At 40.2% G+C, this 26,969-nt stretch overlaps 1 protein-coding gene across 1 annotated transcript in view; it reads right to left on the bottom strand.

Moving 5' to 3' along the window:
* Nucleotides 1–913: 913 nt before the first annotated feature.
* Nucleotides 914–26,969, bottom strand: part of LOC131110294 (short transient receptor potential channel 7-like) — a 47,200-nt gene continuing 21,144 nt past the window's right edge. The window contains exons 6-12 of the mRNA XM_058063262.1: nucleotides 26,854–26,969; nucleotides 24,592–24,856; nucleotides 10,098–10,293; nucleotides 7,995–8,216; nucleotides 4,959–5,045; nucleotides 3,251–3,326; nucleotides 914–1,932 (exon numbers count right to left, since the gene is read on the bottom strand). The exon at nucleotides 26,854–26,969 is cut by the window's right edge and continues 118 nt beyond it. Of these exons, the coding sequence (XP_057919245.1) occupies nucleotides 1,793–1,932; nucleotides 3,251–3,326; nucleotides 4,959–5,045; nucleotides 7,995–8,216; nucleotides 10,098–10,293; nucleotides 24,592–24,856; nucleotides 26,854–26,969 (1,102 nt within the window). The 3' untranslated portion in view covers nucleotides 914–1,792. The remainder of the gene's footprint in view (nucleotides 1,933–3,250; nucleotides 3,327–4,958; nucleotides 5,046–7,994; nucleotides 8,217–10,097; nucleotides 10,294–24,591; nucleotides 24,857–26,853) is intronic.

Genomic DNA, 26,969 nt, shown 5'->3' with positions numbered 1-26,969 from the left:
AACCTCCACCGGCTCCACCAACGATGTCGTCACGGAAGACTGGAAGCGGATTCCAGTAACGACCTGCGCAGCTCCAGTGAGTTCGATGCCCGAGAGGATTAAGGTAGCGCTCGATAACAACGGTACTTCCTCCAAATATTCACACACAATTTAGACACACTATGTCATATCCAACTATTGTCCCTGGAGATATAGATATACTACAATAAAAAATATGAGTGGCGTGCTGTACTGTGTGAGATACTGTACACCAGGGGTCTCAAACTCACGGCACCCGCAGGCCGTGAGTTTGAGGCCCCCCGCCTTGATATGAAAGTTTAATTTGTTAATTTGTTTCATTTGTTTTTTGATTTGCTTATCTTATTTCGTGTCGAAAAATAAAAATTGACATTAAAACATTTATTTAATAATTTAATAATAAGTAAAAATTAATGTGTTAATTTGTTTCATGATTTGCTTATTGATTTTTCCATCTTATTTTGTGTCGAAAAATAAAAATTGACATTAAAACATTTATTTAATAATTTAATAATAAATAAAAATTAATTTGTTAATTTGTTATATGATTTGCTTATTGATTTTTCCATCTTATTTTGTGTCGAAAAATAAAAATCAACATTAAACATGTATTTAATAATTTAATAATAAAAATTAATTTGTTCATTTGTTTTTTGATTTGCTTATTTATTTTTCCATCTTATTTTGTGTGTCGAAAAAATAAAAATTAACATTAAACATTTATTTAATAATTTTATAATAAATAGAAATTAATTTGTTAATTTGTTTCATTTGTTTTTTGATTTGCTTATTTATTTTTCCAACTTATTTTGTGTCGAAAAATAAAAATGAACATTAAACATTTATTTAATAATTTAATAATAAATAAAAATTAATTTCTTAATTTGTTTCATTTGTTTTTTGTTTTGCTTATTTATTTTTCCATCTTATTTTGTGTTGAAAATTAAAAATTAACATTAAACATTTATTTAATTTTTTCATAATAAATAAAAAATAATTAATCATAATTTATAATAATGTAATGTTTTATCAGAGCTTTTCCAAAGAACCAAAGCACTGTGTACTGTGTACTGTATAATTGTACTGTATGCGAGGGCAGCGTAGTGGCACAGTGGTGAGTACAGCAAGACGGTCTTTCTGTATTTGCATGTTACTTCCTGTTCCTCTCACGGTCCAAAAATAAGCCTGACTTGAAATTGTTGTCATCCTAAATGAGACTCCTGAAAAAAAAACTTTTGACAAGGAATAATTTCATATTTTCATAAAAATGAACCGTGTAAGACCCACTTCCTGTTGGGCTGGTGTTGCGTCATCTTGATGATCAGGTATTGTTCTTCCATACTCCAGTGAGTCAATCAATCAGAAATGAACCTTTTTTCCCACGACTGACAAGGTGTGCAACAGGGAAGGGATTAATTAGACTGCCTGTTGTGTAAAGGGATGCACAAAGTCTTGGAAAACCTGGACAAATTCCCTTTTTTCGTCCAGTTTTTGGAAATGTGCTGATAACGTTTGGCAGTGCATGTGAATCTTCATCACATCTCGTGTTTTTTTGTACTAGCCTACAAGCTAATCTCGTCTATTTTAATCAGAAGTGTCAACACAAGCTGGAGTTTTCTCGTCCTCACGCTAATAAGTAAAACAAACATGATCTTGAGGTTTTTGCCTGAAGACAGGAAATGTTACGATAACCCAAATTAACATCCTGTTTCCCATCCTTGCTCTTTTCCAGAATCAAGGCCCACGTTTTGACAATGGTCTTTCTCCCGTACCGTCAGTGCCTCATGGTGTTTTTGCCAAATTTGTCACCAAGTTGCTGAATAAGCAGCGCCAGCTCCCCGGCGGCCTGAGACTTTTCCTCCAGGAGCTCGTAGCGCAGGCTGGAAATGTCCTGCTTGATCTCCTTCAGCTCGCCTGCGAGTAAACAGCAACAACCAAACGTCAGCACAGGGAAATTTCATACAAATAAAGAATCATATTTTGAATATACAGTTATACACTTTATATTCAGTAGTTTTAGAAAATATGTATCTTCGGATTGCCTGAGCAAACTGCAGACATAAACCGAAAAAGACGGGTCAACATTGTAAATATTGACTTTTTTGCACAAGTTTAAATAAAAAAAAAAAATCTTAAAAAGTTGTGTTTTGCACATTATTGTGTATTGTTGCATATATGCATAAATATTCTTTGGTACTGCTTAGTAAAAAAGCTTTTACCCAGGACAGGTGTTATTTATTTTATTTTTATCTGTCAAATGATAATAAAAAATAAAAAATAAAAAATAAAAAATCTAGAAGTAAATGGCGGGGTTTTGTACAAATAAAGAATCATATTTTGAATATACAGTTATCCACTTTATATTCAGTAGTTTTAGAAAATGGAAATCTTCGAATTGCCTGAGCAAACTGCAGACATAAACCGAAGAAGACGGGTCAACATTGTAAATATTGACTTTTTTGCACAAGTTTCAAATAAAAAAAAAATATATTAAAAAGTTGTGTTTTGCACATTATTGTGTATTGTTGCATATATGCTTAAATATTCTTTAGTATTGGTTAGTGAAAAAAACTTTTGTACACAAAAACAGGTGTTATTTATTTTATTTTTATCTGTTAAATAAAAAAAATCAATAAAAAAAAATCTAGAAGTAAATGGCGGGTTTTCGTACAAATAAAGAATCATATTTTGAATATACAGTTATCCACTTTATATTCAGTACTTTTAGAAAATATGTATTTTCGGATTTGCCACAGCAAACTGCAGACATAAACCGAAGAAGACACTTTTTTGCACAAGTTTGAATAAAAAAAAAAAAATCTTAAAAAGTTGTGTTTTGCACATTATTGTGTATTGTTGCATGTATGCTTAAATATTCTTTGGTACTGCTTAATAAAAAAGATTTTACCCAGGACAGGTGTTATTTATTTTATTTTTATCTGTCAAATAAAAAATAAAAAATAAAAAATAAAAAATAAAAAATAAAAAATAAAAAATAAAAATAAAAAATAAAAAATAAAAAATAAAAAATAAAAAATAAAAAAAATATTAGCTGTGTAGTATTAGGGAAAAATTTACAAAAAGCCTAATTTGCACATGATTGATTAAACACACAGTAATCCCTGACTTCACAGCACGACTGCAGAAACACGAGCACGCCACCGAATGCATGCCAGTAATGATCAAATCCAATATAGAGTGGAAATAAAGGTGAATGAAAAGTGGACATTACCTTCATTGACCTCATCGCTCTCTCTGTCCACCTGGGCCTTGAGGACGTAACGCTTAATGAGTCGCTTCATGATCTTCTGCAAGGGAGAAGGAAGCACAACAAGAGTGATGTATCTAGCCGGTAAACACGTGTCTAATTAAACTTTCAACACACTCCAAGCTCCTATTGCCGTATCGATGTCCCATCCTGCAACAAGTCAGCACCGTGAACTCAATAGCATGTCTCCTTTTATGCTCACAAACCGCAGTGTTTAAAACAACACAGCATTGGACCTTTGAGGTGGCCGTTTTTCCTGACCAAGATCTCTAAGGATGGAGGTGAAGGGCGCACAAAAGAGGAGAGGATCCAGTGCCTCCTGAGTGCTCATTTGCCAAATGCGAACACGGCGTGTCCACCTCACAGAGCTCATTAGGGGCTTTTCATCCTCATTATGTCTTCCCTTTACCTCGCTCTTCTTACTCGCACTTCACTTGTGCCACTTCCTTCCATGATAGGACTGCTATGTCCTTATCTCCTTCACACAGTCGATGATGTCATCAGCGGTTGATTCTCCCAAATGGTAACACAAAACATATTTTGGTTACTTTTACCTTCATTGAAGACACAATGTGGCAGCCAGACGCCTCATGGACACTTCCTGTTTGGTAATGGTAATGGTTTTATTTCATTTGAACATGCATCAGATTACAATTGAATGCATCACATAATCAGTTCCCAGTTCCACATGTCCAAAAGGAGTAGGAAGAAGCAAAGCTTATTAAATCCTACCCCTCCATCTGGTACTTTTACAATCAGTAACTGTTACATTTGTTCACTTCCTGCTTTCCTAATATAGTTTAAGGTTTTTAATTTAAATTTTAGCAATTTTTTATTTTAATTTTAGCAATTTTTTATTTTAATTTTAACTTAAGCAGATTTTAATTTTAATTTAAGCAAATTTTAATTTTAATTTAAGCAAATTTTAATTTAAGCAAACTTGAATTGTAATTTAAGCAAATTTTAATTTTAATTTAAGTAAATTTTAATTTAAGCAAATTTTAATTTTAGCATTTTTAATTTTAATTTAAGCAAATTTTAAATTTAATTTACGCAAATTTTAAATTTAATTTAAGCAAATTTTTATTTTAATTTAAGCATTTTTTAATTTTAATTTAAGTAAATTTTAATTTAAGCAAATTTTACTTTTAATTTTAGCATTTTTTTTATTTGGATTTTAATTTTAGCAATTTTTAATTTTAATTTAAGTAAATTTTAAATTTAATTTAAGCAAATTTTAATTTTAATTTAAGCAAATTTTAATTTAAGCAAATTTTAATTTTAATTTAAGCAAATTTTATTGGATGACATTTTTAGCTCATTGGTTATTTTTAGCCTTATGCATTATTTTTAGCTGTTTGAAGATGAACTATATCAGCAAGTTGAAGTATTTGTGATGTTAGAAATAAGGAGTTAGTATGTTCTCTGTAGGTGGCATTATGAATTATCCTTACTAGCCTTTTTTTGCAGTACATTTAGCCAGTGAAGATTAGTTTTATAGTTATTAGTCCATATTTCCACACAATAAGTAAGATATGGTAGAACCAGAGAGCAATAAACGTGTTATTTCAATCGTTTTTATCATTAGTCAGCAGTTTTGTATACAATTGTATACAAATCCTACTACATGACGTTCAATACCCATCTTTCACACTCAAGCCAATCAACTCACTTGGTATCTGGTTGGATGTTTTCTGGAATTTCTCGATAAGTTCTGGAACTCTTCCCCAGGAGGCAGATAAGTCCTGAAGTGTTCCCCCTGATGCAGAAAATAGTCCGAAGTTAGCATTTGTGACATTTGCAGTATTAAAATGTCATCTCCGCTTGACCCAAAACGAAGCTGTGTTAACCACCTTCAATGTCCGCGACCTTACCGTGGAACTGACGTTCCACTTTAGCACCGAACCGGCTGTAAGTCTCATCTCTCTACCAAAGATAATGAAGGTGAATTTTGATTGACACGGACAGAGTGGCATGAATGCAACAATATGCGTACTGGTGTAATTGTAACGCGCAGTCGTGTGGAACAGCACTGCGTCATTCTGGGAATTGTTGTTATCACGGAGCTTTCCCGGAGAGGAAGTCGGGAATTAAAAAGACACCTCATTAAGGCCTCTCTGACATTGTCAATCAAAAGTCAACCTCGCTATCTTTGTCTTTGATTGGTCTTATCGTATTCTGCAGGTGGCCGGCAATGAGTACTAAGAATATTTATACATTCAAAAATTCAAATACAGTAATCCCAAAGTTATTGCTATTGATTACTTCCAGTAATAAGTGATGTACGATTCCTTACTTATGAATCAAATATTATCCTACATTCTTCTAAATGCATTTTTAGCATTATTAGAGACCTCAAGCCATGGAATAACACCCCTATAGTTTCTTTCATACTTGTATTATCCAATATAGTTGCCATAACAAAATAAGAAGCCAAAAAGTTACCACTTCCACACAAAATAGGAGGAGAACTCATTCATTCATTCATTCATTTTCTACCGCTTATCCTCACGAGGGTCGCGTGGGGTGCTGGAGCCTATCCCAGCTGTCTTCGGGCGAGGGGCGGGGTACACCCACATATAAACAAACAACCATTCACACTCACATTCATACCTATGGACAATTTGGAGTCGCTAATTAAATTAACCTAGCATGTTTTTGGAATGTTTGGAATTTGGAAACCGGAGTACCCGGAGAAAACCCACGCATGCACGAGGAGAACATGACAAAAGACAAAATCAGAAGCCAAAAAGTTACCACTTCCACACAAAATAGGAGGAGAACTCATTCATTCATATGCAGTGAACATTCACACAGGAGCTGCTGCCGGCCGCAACTCACGTCCATCACTTGCACTCTGAGCTAAAGACGGGTACCGACTGGGACCAGTTAACCACGCTAAAGGAGATGTCGCGGTCCCGTTATTCTCATGTTAAACTGCAAAGCGCTTTAAAGGTGCGATAAAAATCCCTTTTACAGCACTTCTTGTCGACATTTAATCCGTGACTTGGAAGTCTATCTGGCCTATCAGGAATGATTACCTTCAGTCTTGGTGCAGCCATTCCCACCTGATGGATAAGGTTCATTTGAGGAACTCGGAACGCGGGAGAGGAAAAGATTGCGAGCCCACGGTGTGATTTTATGTATCGATTGCCAGCTGCAACCGCTTGCTTTTAGACTGAAACCGAGTGGGAGCCAGGAGCTCAGCGAGGCGGAACACATCTTCTCCCAATCCGATAGGTGACCACGCCTTGGGAGCAGACGCCGGGTGGTCTAACAGCCGAGGTAATAGCTAAGCTGCGGCGCTGGGCTCAGATACATTCACGTCCGGGAAACGTCACATGCATCGATTGGCTGTCCAATGACGTGTACTATTTATTCGATGTGATTTTATTTTGAAAGGGGTGACCCCTAAGAGCGAGACGAGAGGAGGTTTGCACATCAACCCTAGAGAACTGATCAGTTAGTTACTTTTGTACTACACATCATCAGAATGCAAAAATGGGGGCCAGTCGCTAATTAACCTAGCATGTTTTTGGAATGTGGGAGGAAACCGGAGTACCCGGAGAAAACCCACGCATGCACGGGGAGAACATGCAAACTCCACACAGAGATGGCCGAGGGTGGGGAAAGACAAAATAAGAAGCAAAAAAGTTACCACTTCCACACAAAACAGGAGGAGAACTCATTCATTTATTCATTCATTTTCTACCGCTTATCCTCACGAGGGTCGTGGGGGGATGCTGGAGCCTATCCCAGCTGTCTTCTTCAGGCGAGAGGCGAGGTACACCCTGGACTGGTGGCCAGCCAATCACAGGGCACATATAGACAAACAACCATTCACACTCACATTCATACCTATGGACAATTTGGAGTCGCTAATTAACCTAGCATGTTTTTTTTGGAATGTGGGAGGAAACCGGAGTACCCGGAGAAAACCCACGCATGCACGGGGAGAACATGCAAACTCCACACAGAGATGGCCGAGGGTGGGGAAAGACAAAATAAGAAGCAAAAAAGTTACCACTTCCACACAAAACAGGAGGAGAACTCATTCATTTTCTACTGCTTATCCTCACGAGGGTCGCGGGGGTGCTGGAGCCTATCCCAGCTGTCTTCTTCAGGCGAGAGGCGGGGTACACCCTGGACTGGTGGCCAGCCAATCACAGGGCACATATAGACAAACAACCATTCACACTCACATTCATACCTATGGACAATTTGGAGTCGCTAATTAACCTAGCATGTTTTTTTTGCAATGTGGGAGGAAACCGGAGTACCCGGAGAAAACCCACGCATGCACGGGGAGAACATGCAAACTCCACACAGAGATGGCCGAGGGTGGGGAAAGACAAAATAAGAAGCAAAAAAGTTACCACTTCCACACAAAACAGGAGGAGAACTCATTCATTTATTCATTTTCTACCGCTTATCCTCACAAGGGTCGTGGGGGGATGCTGGAGCCTATCCTAGCTGTCTTCTTCAGGCGAGAGGCGGGGTACACCCTGGACTGGTGGCCAGCCAATCACAGGGCACATATAGACAAACAACCATTCACACTCACATTCATACCTATGGACAATTTGGAGTGGATAATTAACCTAGCATGTTTTTTTTGGAATGTGGGAGGAAACCGGAGTACCCGGAAAAAAACCCACACATGCACGGGGAGAACATGCAAACTCCACACAAATGATCAACTCATTACCTTGGCTTGGGAATTGAGCATTCCCAGCTCCAACTCATTGCCGTGCTGATGTCTGCCCATCTTGCACATCCCTATAAGGCAGGACTTCAAACGCAGGACCAGGTAGTAGAAGGACTTGGGGCTGGGGACCAGGTTGAAGGGGGCGGGTAACGTGCGGCCCTCGTCGAAGTAGGAGAGCCACAGCTTGGCCCGAGCAAACTTCCACTCCACGTCGGCGTCCTCCTAGAGAGATAAAAGGTGAACGCAGGTGAAGACCTCAGTGGAGCACGTTGGGTAGATGTGGCTCTTCTCCAACTGGGATTCACTTGAACCCATTTCTACCGAACCACTGGAATCAGGTCATAAAGGAAGCCAGGTGAGCGTCCTCCCAGTAGTACTTCCTCGCTCGCTCTCCTTCCAACGTGAGCAGAAGTCATTCCGAAGCATGATCCCTAATCACATGCCGGAACCATCACATGCAAACGAGCGATGGTCTATGCTAATGAGTGGCCATCAAACCACATCTGTGGGTGTCCGTGCTATGTTCCTCGTCATTAAATCCGTGCTTGCTAAGCTTCGGAAAAAAAACATAAATACTCAATAACTTCAACATAACACTGGACATCGTTACTGCGACTTTAAGTCTAAAAATAGCATCATCCGATGATTAGCAACTGTAGACCCTACAATGTTAAGGCAGTCACACTTAGAAGCAACCTTCAAATAAGAATTAATTCCTTGGCGACTATTCATTCATTCATTCATTTTCTACTGCTTATCCTCATGAGGGTTGCAGAGGTGCTGGAGCCTATCCCAACTGTCATTTTCTACCGCTTATCCTCACGAGGGTCGCGGGGGTGCTGGAGCCTATCCCAACTGTCATTTTCTACCGCTTATCCTCACGAGGGTCGCGGGGGTGCTGGAGCCTATCCCAACTGTCATTTTCTACCGCTAATCCTCACGAGGGTCGCGGTGGTGCTGGAGCCTATCCCAACGGTCATTTTTTACCGCTTATCCTCATGAGGGTCACGGGGGTGCTGGAGCCTATCCCAGCTGTAATTTTTTACCGCTTATCATCACAAGGGTCGCGGGGGTGCTGGAGCCTACCCCAGGTGTCATTTTCTATCGCTTATCCTCACGAGGGTCGGGGGTGCTGGAGCCTATCCCGGCTGTCATTTACTACCGCTTATCCTCACGAGGGTCGCGGGGGTGCTGGAGCCTATCCCAGCTGTCATTTTCTACCCTTATCCTCACAAGAGTCGCAGGGGTGATGGAGCCTATCATAGGTGTCATTTTCTACTGCTTATCCTCACAAGGGTCACAGGGGTGCTGGAGCCTATCCCAACTGTCATTTTTTACCGCTTATCCTCATGAGGGTCACGGGGGTGCTGGAGCCTATCCCAACTGTCATTTTTTACCGCTTATCCTCATGAGGGTCACGGGGGTGCTGGAGCCTATCCCAGCTGTAATTTTTTACCGTTTATCATCACAAGGGTCGCGGGGGTGCTGGAGCCTACCCCAGATGTCATTTTCTATCGCTTATCCTCACGAGGGTTGCGGGGGTGCTGGAGCCTATCCCAGCTGTCATTTTCTACCGCTTATCCTTACGAGGGTCGCTGGAGCCTATCCCAGCTGTCATTTTCTACCGCTTATCTTCACGAGGGTCGCTGGAGCCTATCCCAGCTGTCATTTTCTACCTTGGCCTCTCGCCCAAAGACAGCTGGGATAGGCTCCAGCATACCTGCGACCCTAATGAGGAGAAGCGACATAGAAAATGTATGGATGGATGGAAGTATTAAGTGGAGCATAGGGTTGCTATTTCATGTGTAGAGGGCTCTAATAATAATAATAATACATTTTAATTGTATAGCTATTTTCAGAGTACTAAAAGACGCTTTACCGTAAAGAAAAAAATAATAAAAAATAGAGTTGAGTAAAAATAAAAAAATTGTGTTATAATAATAATAAATAATAGTATTAAAAAACCATATTTAGAATGTTGTAACTACAATATTTTTTTTTAAATAAAGGATTCCTTCTTTGCGGAATGGCCTGATCACGGTCGGGTTGGGCCCCAGTTGGCGGCAATAAATGAGTTATTAATAATGTATGTAGTCATATTACCTCAATCTCCTGGTAGGAGCTGTTGATCATGGCGATGAGCATGTTGAGAAGAACCACCACCATGGTGACGTTGTAGACGCCATACAGCACGTAGCCGATGTTCTCGATGAACTTGTGGTCGTACTTCAGCACCACTGAGATGACTTCTGACAGCCCAAAGATGGACCAGAAGAGAGTCTTAAAACTTTCCTCCACCCTGGAATGTGAGAGGAACGGAAGTGGTGAAGAACACGGAATCTTAGCTAGTCTTCTTGTGTGTTTGGATTTTTTGGGACTTTTTTTCTTTTCCTGCCAAATCCAACAATTTTCAACAACATCACGGTTGGTTGCTTGGTAAAGTTCATTTATTTAATTTGCCCTCAGCTCTTCCTCGTTTATTGTTTAAGGCCGGTGGGGGGGGGGGGGGGAAGGAGGAAACATGGGTCTCAATTAGGGATCGACCGATATGTTTTTTTTCCGACCGGAAACCGGAATACCCGGAGAAAACCCACGCATGCACGGGGAGAACATGCAAACTCCACACAGAGATGTCCGAGGGTGGGGAAAGACAAAATAAGAAGCCAAAAAGTTACCACTTCCACACAAAATAGGAGGAGAACTCATTCATTCATTCATTTTCTACTGCCTTTCCTTACGAGGGTTGCGGGGATGCTGGAGCCTATCCCAGCTGTCTTCGGGCGAGAGGCGGGGTACACCCTGGACTGGTGGCCAGCCAATCACAGGGCACATATAGACAAACAACCATTCACACTCACATTCATACCTATGGACAATTTGGAGTCGCCAATTAAATTAACCTAGCATGTTTTTGGAATGTGGGAAAACCGGAGTACCCGGAGAAAACCCAAGCACACACGGGGAGAACATGCAAACTCCACACAGAGATGTCCGAGGGTGGGGAAAGACAAAATAAGAAGCTAAAAAGTTACCACTTCCACACAAAATAGGAGGAGACCTCATTCATTCATTAATTTTCTACCGCCTTTCCTTACGAGGGTTGCGGGGATGCTGGAGCCTATCCCAGCTGTCTTCGGGTGAGAGGCGGGGTACACCCTGGACTGGTGGCCAGCCAATCACAGGGCACATATAGACAAACAACCATTCACACTCACATTCATACCTATGGACAATTTGGAGTCGCCAATTAAATTAACCTAGCATGTTTTTGGAATGTGGGAAAACCGGAGTACCCGGAGAAAACCCAAGCACACACGGGGAGAACATGCAAACTCCACACAGAGATGACAGAGGGTGGGGAAAGACAAAATAAGAAGCCAAAAAGTTACCACTTCCACACAAAATAGGAGGAGAACATTCATACCTATGGACAATTTGGAGTTGCTAATTAACCTAGCATGCTTTTGGAATGTGGGAGGAAATGTGTACGAGGGTGGAATTGAATTTGGGTCTCTTAGCTGTGAGGTCTGCGCGCTAACCACTCAACCACCGTGCAGCCTTTTGGATATGTGAAACGGCAAATTGTATTATGGGATGTATTGCATGCGGGGCTTCACTTGGTTCTCTCTTTTATCATTTATGAGTGTGATCTTCATATCTGAGAGCCATGACATATTTTTGACATAGGATTTGGCGCTACAAAAATAAACAGAATTGAAATAAAATTTAATAATTCGAATATAAAAAAAAAAAAGCTGCTGACCGAAAATGGCTCCCAGGCGGCATTTTGGATACGGAAAAAGGTAGAAACGAAGCGATACATACGAGCTTCAAACTGGACTACGTCCAACATGCAGAGTCTGTGTGCAGCGGCACAAATCCCGACGGTGACACGCTCCAAACATATCCACCAACATGGCGCCGGGAATCTATTTTGGACCAAAAAGCGTCAGGTCGGGGGCAGGTGCAACATATTGCAGTGACATAAGGCAGCGCTAATAAAATGCACCCCCAGTCAACAACAACATCGGTCTGGTTTCCATCGCGGTGTATTCGGGATCTATCCAAAAACTCCCTCGCTATTCCCATCTCCGCCAGGACCGCTGAGCAAGGTGATTTTGATGGACTTTGCCTTGAAAGCCTGTTATTTAGAGCTTTTTTTTTCCCGCCTTTGAAATAACCTCTCATGTCTTATCTGCAGTCGCTCCTTAAAACGCTCCGTTTTCCCGAGTTTTGAAATGCAACTTATTAAACACAAAGGCTAATTAACATGCCGTGATGATAATTGATCCCAGTTATCTTTCCAGTCCGACTCTTCCTATGCAACACATGCGGATTCCATGTTTCGTACAAACACAGCAGTGAATGCTAGGAATAACGATGATGGGCTACGTTCCGGGCGATATCCGTGTGCCATAAAAATCCAGCACTCCGGTGGACAAATGGGCAATTATAAAAACCACAAAGGCCGTTCAAGTGTGGTTCATTTGTTCACCTTCACAGACTGTTAGTTCTTATATAAGCTCCATACAGGATGGCCACATCAGCTTGGCTTTTCTTATATATATATAGCTCACCCACAGGGTGCTTATTTTTTGCCAAAACAGAGATTGTAGTTAAGGAAAAAGCACTCAGAAAATATAATACACTCACTGGAATATTGGACGTCTTATATTCATTCATTCATTCATTTTCTACTGCTTATCCTTGTGAGGGTCGCGGGGGTGCTGGAGCCTATCCCAGCTGTGATTTTCTACTGCTTATCACGAGGGTCGCGGGGGTGCTGGAGCCTATCCCAGCAGTCATTTTCTACCGCTTATCCTCACGAGGGTCGCAGGGGTGCTGGAGCCTATCCTAGTTGTCATTTTCTACCGCACTGGAATATTGGACGTCTTATATTCATTCATTCATTTTCTACTGCTTATCCTCATGAGGGTCGTGGGGGTGCCGGAGCCTATCCCAGCTGTCATTTTCTACCGCTTATCCTCACGAGGGTGGCAGGGGTGCTAGAGCCTATCCCAGCTGTCATTTTCCACCGCTTATCCTCACGAGGGTGGCGTGGGTGCTGGAGCCTATCCCAGCTGTCATTTTCTACTGCTTATTCTTACAAGGGTGGCAGGGGTGCTGGAGTCTATCCCAGCTGTCATTTTCTACCGCTTATTCTCACGAGAGTGGCGGGGGTGCTGGGGCCTATCCCGGCTGTCGTTTTCCACCGCTTTCCACGAGGGTGGTGTGGGTGCTGGAGCCTATCCCATCTGTCATTTTCTACCGCTTATTCTCACAAGGGTCGTGGGGGTGCTGGAGCCTATCCCGGCTGTCATTTTTTTACCGCTTATCCTCACGAGGGTCTTCGAGGTGCTGGAGCCTATCCCAGCTGTCATTTTTCACCGCTTATCCTCACGAGGGTGGCGGGGGTGCCGGAGCCTATCCCAGCTGTCATTTTCTACCGCTTATCCTCACGATGGTGGCGGGGGTGCTGGAGCCTATCCCAGCTGTCTTGGGGCGAGAGTCGGGGTACACCCTGGACTGGTGGCCAGCCAATCACAGGGCACATATAGACAAACAACCATTCACACTCACATTCATACCTATGGACAATTTGGAGTCGCTAATTAACCTAGCATGTTTTTGGAATGTGGGAGGAAACCGGAGTACCCGGAGAAAACCCACGCATGCACGGGGAGAACATGCAAACTCCACACAGAGATGGCCGAGGGTGGGATTGAACTCGGGTCTTTTAGCTGTGAGGTCGGCGCGCTAACCACTTGTCCACCGTGCAACTGTATAACCTCAGAGACATTCATTGTATAAAATATATAATATCTGTGTAATTGTTCTTTGCTCATGCCAGGTAATATAGCAATTATACTTAATTAAATCCCGGAATGTCAAAGATGACGGACAGTCATTGACTAGAATTCAAACTGCGGTTTGAATGTGTTAAGCACATTTATCATAATTCATGTGGTGGGACAAGGCTTCACGCGGGGTCCAAATATGACACAAAGAAGTCCGGGGTTGTAACACATGTGGTTGTCATGGTTACACAGGTCTGACCGTGTATGCGTGCGCCCCATTATGTCGCCTGTCGGGAGCCGCCACTCTTAATAAGAGATAATAGCACATCGTCCATCTCTGTCTGCACGTGGCCGGCGCCCCCGCTGCTTGACTGATACTTCTACCGTGATGTCATCATAACATACGCACCCCCCGACCCCCCACCCCCACCAGTGGTCCATGTAGATATCGGAGTCTAATGTTCCGCCGGAGTGTGTGTGAGTCACCTCGGCTCTGCAGGAGCAGTTGAAACCTAATCACAGACGGGGCCCGAATCAACCTGGTCCCCCTCGGGGACCTGCTTTCTGTACCTCTTGATCTACGCTTTAGCTCACACCCCGCCATTGTCTTTGCTACCATTTTACTCACACACACACACAGCAGCGTCTTCATTATAATCCCATTGCTTTAGCTTTTATATCTTTCTTGCAATCACCCCCCCCAGCCCCCCCGAACCCCCCCACATCTTGCTTCCCGGCAGCTTTCTGCCATTACTTGTACCCCCTTCATCTTCTCCTTTGAATTATACATTGTTGCTTTATTTCCATCCCCCTGTTATATATATATATATATATTTTTTTAAATACGTTTTTATAGCTCAGAGTTTGCAAAGACATTGCCGCTCTTTAATATTTAGCCTTTAGCAAATATAATATATGATATATAATAATATTGAATGGATTTCTTCATCGTCATCTCTTCTTTTCTCCTACGGCAAATATTGGTGAATCTATATGAAGTATTCATTTGAAATTAACTGTCTTTTATAGCAGGGGGAAGGGGGAAGGGGGGTGGGGGGGCACACCGTGCTTTTAATGTTTGTTATCAAACAAATGTATTGATTTGATTTTAGTATTTTGCTTATAATAATAATGATAATAGTAAAAAAAATATTATTATAACTATAATAAACATTTATATATATATATATATATATATATATATATATATATATATATATATATATATATATATAACTATATATAAATATAATAATAACCCCGTGCACGCGTTCTCCTCCTATTTTGTGTGGAAGTGGTAACTTTTTGGCTTCTTATTTTGTCTTTCCCCACCCTCGGCCATCTCTGGGTGGAGTTTGCATGTTCTCCCCGTGCATGTGTGGGTTTTTCCGGGTACTCCGGTTTCCTCCCACATTCCGAAAACATGCTAGGTTAATTAGCAACTCCAAATTGTCCATAGGTATGAATGTGAGTGTGAATGGTTGTTTGTCTATATGTGCCCTGTGATTGGCTGGCCACCAGTCCAGGATGTACCCCGCCTCTCGCCCGAAGACAGCTGGGATAGGCTCCAGCACGACCCTCGTGAGGATAAGCGGTAGAAAATCAATGAATGAATGAGTTCTCCTCCTATTTTGTGTGGAAGTGGTAACTTTTTGGCTTCTTATTTTGTTTTTCCCCACCCTCGGCCATCTCTGTGTGGAGTTTGCATGTTCTCCCCGTGCATGCGTGGGTTTTCTCCGGGTACTCCGGTTTCCTCCCACATTCCAAAAACATGCTAGGTTAATTAGCAACTCCAAATTGTCCATAGGAATGAATGTGAGTGTGAATGGTTGTTTGTCTATATGTGCCCTGGGATTGGCTGGCCACCAGTCCAGGGTGTACCCAGACAGCTGGGATAGGCTCCAGCACCCCCAGCGACTCTCGTGAGGATAAGCGGTAGAAAATGAATGAATGAATGAGTTCTCCTCCTATTTTGTGTGGAAGTGGTGATTTTTTGGCTTCTTATTTTGTCTTTCCCCACCCTCGGCCATCTCTGTGTGGAGTTTTAAACCATCGCCTTGTTTACACACCAACATCATCACAATGATGAGGGCGGATGCCGGAAAAGAGCAGCAAGGGGTGTCATCTGGTACATGAATATGCGATGACGATGACGCAGCGACCCCACCAAGGAATGAAGCCCGGTGCAATTACGGCACGGACACCCTTCCACCTGAGCCAGCGGTGCCTCAGGTTAGATTCCCAGTGATGCGTTAACAGAGTTGACGCCATATTTCCCCAACCCTGCCGGAGTCAACTTCTCCTTCAGGATCCGAATTCAATGAAATATAATGAGAGATTTCCAAAAACCATAGGCCACATCTGGACTTGGTGGGGTTGCAATCTGATCCGAAAACTAATTCCCAACACTTGGATTGAAAAACAAACAAAAGATACCAGATTCCAACTATAATCATGACTGCAAATGCACAAATTCGGGAGCAGCGGAATCTCTAAAGTGGAATGACCTTCGTTGACAGAGCGTGAATAACGATTGGCGTACTTTGTGTGGCTTTTATGTTTGACAATAAAATGTGTTTAAGTGCTTTTGACAACTGTTATTCCTGCCGCGGTGATGCCACACGCTTCTGCTGTTCACTTTGATTCCTGGCCAGGGTTTGCATCAGGACCGGCATCGGGACCGGCATCAGGACCGGCATCCGGACCGGCATCCGGCGTGTATTTATGCATCTGCAGTGCTATAGCTAGCGAGCGCCTCCAGTCCCTGCAGCATGAGAATTGCGCATGTGATGTAAGCGATGAATAATAGGCGTGTGAAGGTGACCAGGTGCTGTTATAATCAAGTCTACGGGGCTCTAATAAAGGTCAAAGGTTTTATGATAAAAACATTCAATTTCTTAACATTGTGCAAATTCATTTATCACGATTTGGTCAGGAACCAAATGAGGGACGAATTTGGAAAGAATTCCAAGTACACAAAATACACAAGTACACAAAATCTACACTGCAATTAATCAATGATATAATAATCATTATATTATTATTATTATTAGCCTATTATTATTACTATCAACATTATTATTCTTCTGATTATTACTACTAGTAGTAGTAGTAGTAGTAGTAGTAGTAGGCTAGTATTAGCCTGCTTATTGGCTTGCTTATTAGCCTGCTTTTGCCCTATTTTATGAAATTTGTTAGAGATATTTTTTGTAAAAAAAAAATCAATAAAAAAATAAAAAAACAAATCAACAAATGTTTTTTTAAAAATCAATAAAAAATATCAAAATTATTTAGGGGGGCTTAAGAACATTTTAGGGGCTGAAGCTCCCCTAAAATAGGCCTAATGACTCCACTGACGTTGATGTTTTTTTGTAAAAAAATAAAAAAATTCTATGAAAAATATCAAATTCTTTATGGGGATTTAAGAACATTTTAGGGGCTGAAGCCCCCCTAAAATAGGCCTAATGACGCTACTGATGTTGATGTTTTTTTTTGTAAAAACAAAAAAAATGTCAATAAAAAATATCAAATTATTTATGGGGGTTTAAGAACATTTTTGGGGGACCTAAAATAGGCCTAATGACGCCACTGACGCTGACGTTTTTTTTTGTAAAAAAAAAAAAAAATTCAATAAAATATATCAAATTATTTATGGGGGTTAAGAACATTTTTGGGGGACCTAAAATAGGCCTAATGATGCCACTGACGTTGACGTTTTTTTTTGTAAAAAAAAAAAAAAATTCTATAAAATATATCAAATTATTTATGGGGGTTTGAGAACATTTTAGGGAGACCTAAAATAGGCCTAATGACGCCACTGACGTTGACGTTTTTTTTGTAAAAAAAAAAAAATAATAATAATAAAAAATATCAAATTATTTATGGGGGTTTAAGAACATTTTAGGGGCACCTAAAATAGGCCAAATGACGCCACTGGTGATACCCATATCCCCTCTTTCCACTTCTATCAGTGATTGTTATGGTTTTCCTTCTGTGGCGTGATGGTACCAGCGTGTGTATACCCAATACTCTGGCATGCAGTACTGTCCGTTTCAAATCATCGTCGTAGTACTGAAAAGGTTGTACTACCGTGGAGTCGCACTGCATCATGCTAGCAACTCTTTCTAATACTTTTGGTTCTTCAGCCACATGAGAGCGGCAATGTACCTAAAGTTTGGCTGCCGAGCGTGTCTTGGCATATTAATAGACAAATATGAAAAATGCATGAGAAACAAGGATGTTTTTGTTGCATTTTCCTCGTCATTTTTTTTTTTTTTTTACGGTCTATTGTGTCTTCGTCACAAGGGTGTCTCCTGTCCTCTGTCTTTGCATTCCCACTGGCAGACGCTGAGCACCGACGCCCCTTCAGAGCTAATAAAATGTCCCCTCAGATATCATCTGAACCCCCTTCTTTTGCTCCCTCGCTCACCAGGATCCCCGTCTTGGGTTAGACCTTCTGTCACGCTTCCTTTATTTTACTTCCTTCACAATGTCAGCCTCTCACTCGGCGCTTTTGACTTCATATTGTGGCCGACATCCTCACTGCTGAGGCACCGTAACCGTAGCTTTCCTACCATCAGGACCACGTATCAACCTGAAGGTGCGTTTGGTGACCATTAATTGACTGACAATTGTCATTAAAACCATCACAATTGGGATGTTCTGAACTCCTGTTTTAATGCCAGTGTGAAATTGAGGAGGATGAGTTGGCACTTCTCAGTCTTTGCCAGGGGTTATTATTATTATTATTATTATTATTATTATTATTATAAAGATTCAGGATAAAGGAAGCCCAAACTTTTAATCTGCGGTGTACACAGAATTAATTCTCATACTTTTCTACAAATAAAAATTAATCATATTTTTAATGACCTTGCATGGTCCACTTGCAGTCACCACCACGGCCCACCAGGAGGCCGCGGCCCACACTTTGGGAATAACTGGTCTATGCTCTTCTTTGGACTGCAAATTAGTTGGAACTGAGTCACGCTGGGGCTGCACGGCGGACGAGTGGTTAGCGCGCAGACCTCACAGCGAGGAGACCCGAGGTCAATTCCGAGTTTAAGCCGTCATTCCAAAAACATGCTAGGTTAATTAGCGACTTTGAATTCTATGGACAAATTGTCCATAGGTATGAATGTGAGTGTGAATGGTTGTTTGTCTATATGTGCCCTGTGATTGGCTGGCCACCAGTCCAGGGTGTACCCCGCCTCTCGCCTGAAGAAGACAGCTGGGATAGGCTCCAGCATCCCCCGCAACCCTTGTGAGGATAAACGGTAGAAAATGAATGAATGAATGAATGAATGAGGTCTCCTCCTATTTTGTGTGGAAGTGGTAACTTTTTGGCTTCTTATTTTGTCTTTCCCCACCCTCGGCCATCTCTGTGTGGAGTTTGCATGTTCTCCCCGTGCATGCGTGGGTTTTTTTCCGGGTACTCCGGTTTCCTCCCACATTCCAAAAACATGCTAGGTTAATTAGCGACTCCAAATTGTCCATAGGTATGAATGTGAGTGTGAATGGTTGTTTGTCTATATGTGCCCTGTGATTGGCTGGCCACCAGTCCACCAGGGTGTACCCCGCCTCTCGCCCGAAGACTGCTGGGATAGGCTCCAGCGAGATAAGTGGTAGAAGATGAATGAATGAATGAGTTCTCCTCCTATTTTGTGTGGAAGTGGTAACTTTTTTGCTTCTTATTTTGTCTTTCCCCACCCTCGGCCATCTCTGAGTGGAGTTTGCATGTTCTCCCCGTGCATGCGTGGGTTTTCTCCGGGTACTCCGGTTTCCTCCCACATTCCAAAAACATGCTAGGTTAATGCTAGCACTCCAAATTGTCCATAGGTATGAATGTGATTGGCTGGCCACCAGTCCAGGGTGTACCCCGCCTCTCGCCTGAAGACTGCTGGGATAGGCTCCAGCGAGATAAGCGGTAGAAAATGAATGAATGAATGAATGACGCTGCCCCTGCTGGTTGCTACCAAGTATTGCCCCCAGTAATGGATGATCATAAAAATGGGTAAAAATTAATATTTTTTTCAATATTTTCAAAGTAAAACGCAAGCTTTAACAGACTGTGTCCAAGCGTCTTGTTTGCCGCACAGTCAGCTTGACCTTCTCTGATTCTCCTCCCTCCATTTTCCCCTCCTTTGTTTTTGCACCCTGGCATCTCTCCCGCAAATTTTCCTGAATAAACCGCAGTGTTCCCAACGCCCTCCGCTCGGCATCTGCATCCCTCCCGTGGTTCTCTTTCTGTCTTCCGTTCCCTTCGTTTCCCATTGTCCCCTTCTTCTGCATGCAGGAGTTGATCCCCCTTCCTTTTGTTGCTTTGCAGTCTCCCCATGATTGCTATTGATGCATTCACTTTCATTTAGACTCTTTCATTCCGCCATTTTCATCGATAATAATTCTGCTTTTCCGAGGTCCTGGAGGTGTTTCCTTCAAAATATGCACAGCTTCCATCCTTTGTAGATGTCCTTTGCTCGGCAAAGTACCGCCGCGCACCGTTGACCGGAACACGGAGACACGCGTGTCCACGGCGGAGTCAGTGCTGTCCAAATTTGATTCCCGATAAGAGTGTGAATGTGTGTGCGTGGAATGAAAGTGTACGTGCGTATTTGTTTGAACACCTGTGTTAGATTATTCCAAACTAAGATTGTATTTGCACATATGGGAATCCACTAATTGGGCACAATATTAGCTATCTAATGAGGTCTGATACCCAAGCTGTATCAACCGTGCTCATGATTGTTTGACTGACAGTGTCGGAGAGCTAGCAGTTTCACATTATGTTAACCACCCTGGTTGGCGTTTGTCGCATTCAATTGCGTCAATCATATTTTTAATGTGTAGCGTATCAGTTTGTGTTTGCCTTTTAATACATAAATGCTGTTTTTATCTTGGGCGTGTTGTGGTTGATGCATGGTCAAATTAAATAAAACCATTACCATTACCAATTAATTAAGCATGTTTTTGGAATGTGGGAGGAAACCGGAGTACAAATAAAAATAAATAAAAATTGTAGTAAAAATATAAATAAAATTTAAAAAAAAAAAAAAAAAAAAAGTTATAAAATTAAAAAAATAAAACAAACAAAAAAAAAACTACTTAAACTATATGATGAAAGCAGGAAGTGAACAAATGTAACAGTTACTTTGCTTCTTCCTAATCCTTTTGGACATGTGGAACTGGGAACTGATTATGTGACAAAAATAAAATAATAAAAATAATAATACAAAAATAAAAAAACGATATTATGAAAGCAGGAAGTGAACAAATGTAACAGTTACTGATTGTAAAAGTACCAGATGGAGGGGTAGGATTTAATAAGCTTTGCTTCTTCCTACTCCTTTTGGACATGTGGAACTGGGACCTGATTATGTGACAAAATAATAATAATAATAATACAAAAATAGAAAAACTTAAACTATATTCTGAAAGCAGGAAGTGAACAAATGTAACAGTTACTGATTGTAAAAGTACCACATGGAGGGGTAGGATTTAATAAGCTTTGCTTCTTCCTACTCCTTTTGGACATATGGAACTGGGAACTGATTATGTGACAAAATAATAGTAATAATAATAATAATACAAAAATAAAAAAACTTTAACTATATTCTGAAAGCAGGAAGTGAACAAATGTAACAGTTAGTGATTGTAAAAGTACCAGATGGAGGGGTAGGATTTAATAAGCTTTGCTTCTTCCTACTCCTTTTCGACATGTGGAACTGGGAACTGATTATGGGATGCACTCAATTGGAATCTGATGCATGTTCAAATGAAATTACCATTACCATTACCATTAACATTACCATTACCAATTACCATTACATTCAAATGATTGGATTTGACTCTTTAAGCTGATTTTTGTAATGCCAGAATGTTGCAGTTGTACCATGTGACACACGGATGTCTTTACACGGTTGATTTCGAGCGACATGTCAGGGCCTCGCTGTGATTGGCGTTTGCGTGTGAGCGAGAAGGTGCTATCCTATAATACCACACGCCTCGCTCTAACCTCCCACCCTAAATCTCCCGGCCCAAATGGCTCCTCTTGGGGTATCATTACCACTTCCACCTGCCGCCCGCATCAAACACGTGCGCCTCGGAAGACGGCTCGAGTCGCGCAGCAGCAGCACGTATCTCTAACTCGACACTGCGAGAACATACACTCATGAAGAGACGGGTAATTAGGAACGAGTAAAGTACTGGACGTGGCGCCATTACACCCACAGGAAGTGAAACAATAAGAGCTTGATGTCCTCTTTGGAGATGAAACAGCTTCTATTTTGTTATCAAGATGTTTTACAAGATGTGACAGGTTCTTCTACAAAAATGCATCTAACCACACTTTTGTTGGTGGACTTAACTTAAAGGACTACCTCCGTGAAAGCTTCACTCCAAACCAAGTATGACTTCTTGCTAAAACAGAATGTATGAAGCAGATCTTGCATTGAAGGTCAGCCCACGTCAAGACTTCCAGGCTGGGACCAAAAGCAACACTGACCCCTGGTGGCCAATGTCATACCAGCAACCTGCTTCCCATCTCCAGAAGGGAATTTATATTCAATTTGTCAGAGATTTTTTTTGTAAAAAAAAAAAACAAAACAAAAATCAATAAAAAAAATACCAAAAAATAAATGAAAAAATAAAAAAAAATCATTAATTTTTTTTAAAAAATGCCCTATTATATGAAATTTGTCAGAGAATCACAAAAAAAAATCTATTAAAAAATACAAAAAAATAAATGAAAAAAAAAAATCAATAATTTTTTTTAAAAAATCAATAAAAAATTATAAACATTTTGTAGGGGTACTTAAGAACATTTTAGAGCCTGCTCTAAAATCAATTAAAGAAATCAATTAAAGAAATACCAAAAAATCAATAAAAAATTTTAAAATCAATAAAAAATACAAATTTCCCCACTGAGGGACGAATAAAGGCATATCTTAATCTTAAAGGCATATCTTAAAAATATAAAAATTATGTAGGGGGACTTAAGAACATTTTAGGGCCTGCTTTTGCCTTATTATATGAAATTTGTCAGAGATGTTTTTGTAAAAAAAAAAATTAAAAAAAATACAAAAAAATCACTGAAAAAAAATCAATAATTTTTTTTTAAAAATCAATATAAAATATAAAAATTATGTAGAGGGACTTCAGAACATTTTAAAGCCTCCTTTTGCCCTATTATATGAAATTTGTCAGTGATTTTTTTGTAAAAAAAAAAAAAAAAACAATAATTTTTTTTAAAAATCAATAAAAAATATTACAATTGTGTAGGGGGACTTAAGAACATTTTAGGGGCTGATGCCCCCTAAAATAGGCCTAATGACACCACTGACGCTAACATCCAAAGAGTATGAGGAATGAAGGAAGCATAAAAGCTGGATCCTCCTCTCCTTGTGCGAGCGGCAGCTCACCAGGGTTTGATACCGATTTCCCAATCCCATCTCCGGAGTCCGGGTTGATGTCTCGTCGTCTTCAGCCACTAGCATGTGCTAAATTGCGCTTGATTAACGAGCGCTCTCACAGGAGAATGATCATTTCCAAGACGGGAATATTTTTCAGCCATCTGTGGACCTTCCTCTCGTATTCCAGCTGCTGTCTGTCTGCTCATCTCGCGGCCTGGATCTTTGGATCCGTGTGAGCAGCCAAGCGGAACTTCCTGTGAGATGTGTGTGTGTATTGCGGCTCGGCACGTGGATTTGCTCTAAACGCACACGAGTGGAGTCCTTGCAATGTCGCTCCGAGTCTACAGTCAAGTTAATGTTAGTCCTCCGATGGCGGTGCTGCTCACGCAGAAAGACACAAACGCTGACATCAGCAGCATTTCTGCAAACATGCGCTTCAAAAAAATGTCCTACGTCAGGGGGTCTCCAACCTTCACCAACAGTGGAAGTATTGGAGACATAAACTAGTGGGTCACTGGTCCAGAATACAGGCATCCCTCAACACTTTTTTTATTATTATTATTATTATTATTATTATTATTATTATTCTACTCCCAGTCCACGGCAAAGTCCTAAGTTTTGGCTTCTTATTTTGTCCTCCTTCCACCCCCCCCCACTTGAAACCCTTTCTTAGGTTTACAATAAAAGTATTAATTTTGCACAATGTGGTGTAAACAATGAATAATAGGGGTATAGAGGTGACTATAGGGGTGCTATTTCATGTGTACAGGGCTCTAACACTGATACAAGCCATATTTTAAAAGTCTTAAACGGGTTTTCTATGCTTTAACTAGAAAATATTCCAAAATATAAATATTCTATTTATTGATGAATGCTATAATAATTATTTTATATTTATTATTAATTATTATTAATAATAATTAACTAAGAATTATTTATTACTATTAATCAATAATTATTATTTATTATTAATTAATATTATTTATTATTATTAATTAATTAATATTATTTATTATTATTAATTAATATTATTTATTATTATTAATTACTTAATATTATTTATTATTATTAATTAATCGCTATTATTTATTATTAATTTATTAATTATTTATTATTATTTATAATTATATTTCAATTCAGGTCGGGAAGCAATTAACCACAATAAACAAGGGATGCGCTAATGTGATGACCTGATGTCCATGAATGCACCTCGTAATCTTGCTACCACAACCAGTACCAAGTCTATGGGAAACTGAAAAAGGGGGGCGGGGGGGGCATCGAGTGGAGACTTAACACGACACACAGCTGCAGATGTCTGCTGGAGAAGAGTGCGCCATAAAGAGTGTACCCCCCCCCTCCCCCGACGCTCACACATGAAATAAACGTACTCACGTGGTGAAGGCGGGGTTGTACTTGGCTCCCAAGTAGTAGGAGTACAAGTTGAACATGCCGATCATGAAGGCCACAAACACCATGATGAAGATCACCATGAACTTGAAGATATCCTTGACCGTGCGCCCCAGCGAGATCTGCAGGGGACCAAAGCTCTCATTGGCTGGGAGGATGTAGGCGATGCGCGAGAAGCTCAGGACCACCGCGATGGCGTACAGGCCCTCTGAGATGATCTGGGGGTCTGATGGGCGCCACTTGTTCCGGGCTGAGAAAAAGATGGAGGGGGAGGGGGGGGGGGCATCAGGTGTTTTATCTAAACCAGGAAATAAAATGCCGAATCAGGCTTTTTTTTTTCAGCTGGGAGATGAATGCTAACGTTTGTCAACGTTTTGTGAGGTTGAGGATGAGAAGAGAGTTCGAGATTAAGGAGAGCGAGCGGCGGAGTGACAGGGGATGGATGTGAGATCTGTGGGAAGCAAGACAAGGGATGAAAAGATCCAGAGTCTGAGGAGCACGAAGAGACCAGATAGGAAGGAAAAAATAATAGGCTGGAGGTAAAAAAAAAAAAAAAAAAAGTAAAAAAAGTAAACAAATCTTCTGGATGGAAATATCCATTTGGAACTTGAAAAGATAGATGGAGAGTGGGTGGGTGAGTGGGTGAGTGGGTGTCTAATGTATCATTATCTATTATTTGCTGTGTACTAATGTGTTGTGACACAGTCAGGCCACTAGATGACAGCACTGATGAAGGTTCCTTCAGCTACCAAAGTCGCCATGTTAAGTTCCTATAATATATTGTTGTTGTTGTTTTTTTTTTAAATGGGAATATTGGGAATTTTCAATTGCTCAGAATGAATAAATTGTCCGTATTTCCTACCGATGACCATATTTTATGTTGAAATGAATTCTACTTAAAGGTCTCTCCCTGTCAGTCAAGATCAACATCAGCAACAGTTAAATAAATCAAATTAATGGTTTGGGGATCACAGGGTTGCAGGTTTGATGCCCTTTATGAACCCGAACTACCAAAAAAAGTCCAAGATTACAGATGCTATAGACGCAAATGTTTGCTGGAGGAATACCAGTTTGCTCCTGAACACTAGGAATATTATTTTTTAAAAGATTTTTTTCCACGGACAACCAAGCATCCACACCTACGGACACATAGGAAGGGTCTCCAATGAACCTAATGTTTATATTTTAAAGCTAGAGAACACACAGGGAGAGCACGCAAACCTACCACCTGATTGGGGGTGATAAACAACATTTGTTGCCAGATGTATCATTTTTTGTTTTAGTTTATATTGTGTATTTATTTATATTTAATATATTTATATTGAATTCATTTATTTTTCTAATGACTCAAACATGATATTATATTATAAATAATTTTTTAATTAATATATTAAGAATAATATTATTATTAATCAAAATAAAATGAAAATAAAATAAAAAATAAATAAATAAATAAAATAAAATAAAATAAAAATTAGATACTTTTTTTTGGTTTAATTTGCATGTAAATTCGGTCGTTTTTAAATGTCTAAACTACAGAAACAACATTTGTTGCCAGATGTATCATTTTTTTTATTTTAGGTTATATTGTGTATTTATTTATATTTAATTTATTTATATTTAATTCATGTATTTTTCTAATGACTCAAACATGATATATTAGAAATAAATTAAAAAAATAAAATATTATTATTCATATAATTATTAATATATTAAGAATGATATTATTATGAATAAAAATAAAATAAAAATAAAATAAAATAAAATAAAATTAGATACCTTTTTTGGCTTGATTTGCATGTAAATTCGGTCGTTTTTAAATGTCTAAACTACAGAAAAAGAAAACTGCATTTTCTTGAATTTACATTTAATAATCTCATACATGGGTTGTATTTCATGGAAAAAAAATCTTAAAGGCAAAATTAATAAGATTTTATGACTATATTTAATATCTGGCAGTGTGGTCTGTGATTGACTGGTGACCAGTCTGTGTCTCGCCCCAATCAGGGACGGGCCCCAGCCCCACCTCCTGCTGTGACCCCAATAAAGACAATCAGTACCAACACGGACAGATACATGAAAATGTGCAATTGAATTTTCCTCTTGTGCTCCAATCTTTGGGAAATATGGTACAAACCCACAGAGAGCAATCATCCAAAGTGCCGTAATAGTCCTCTAAAGCTCGCGTGGGAACCCGAAATGTGTTGTTATTTTCCCGTGAAAAGGCAATAAGAACCGACCGCTCACCAAACGTGAAGTAGGCCACCTCGTCGGGCAGCGAAGCGTTGCTGAGGTCTTCATCAGGAACGTGCATGTCCACATACTGCTGGGCTTTGGACGCCTTCAGGAACGCCATGAAGCGC

The sequence above is a fragment of the Doryrhamphus excisus genome, chromosome 23 (assembly GCF_030265055.1).
Source record: "Doryrhamphus excisus isolate RoL2022-K1 chromosome 23, RoL_Dexc_1.0, whole genome shotgun sequence".
NCBI lineage: Eukaryota > Metazoa > Chordata > Actinopteri > Syngnathiformes > Syngnathidae > Doryrhamphus > Doryrhamphus excisus.
The sequence above is the reverse complement of the archived record's forward strand: the minus strand, read 5'-3'. Positions and strand labels throughout refer to the sequence as shown.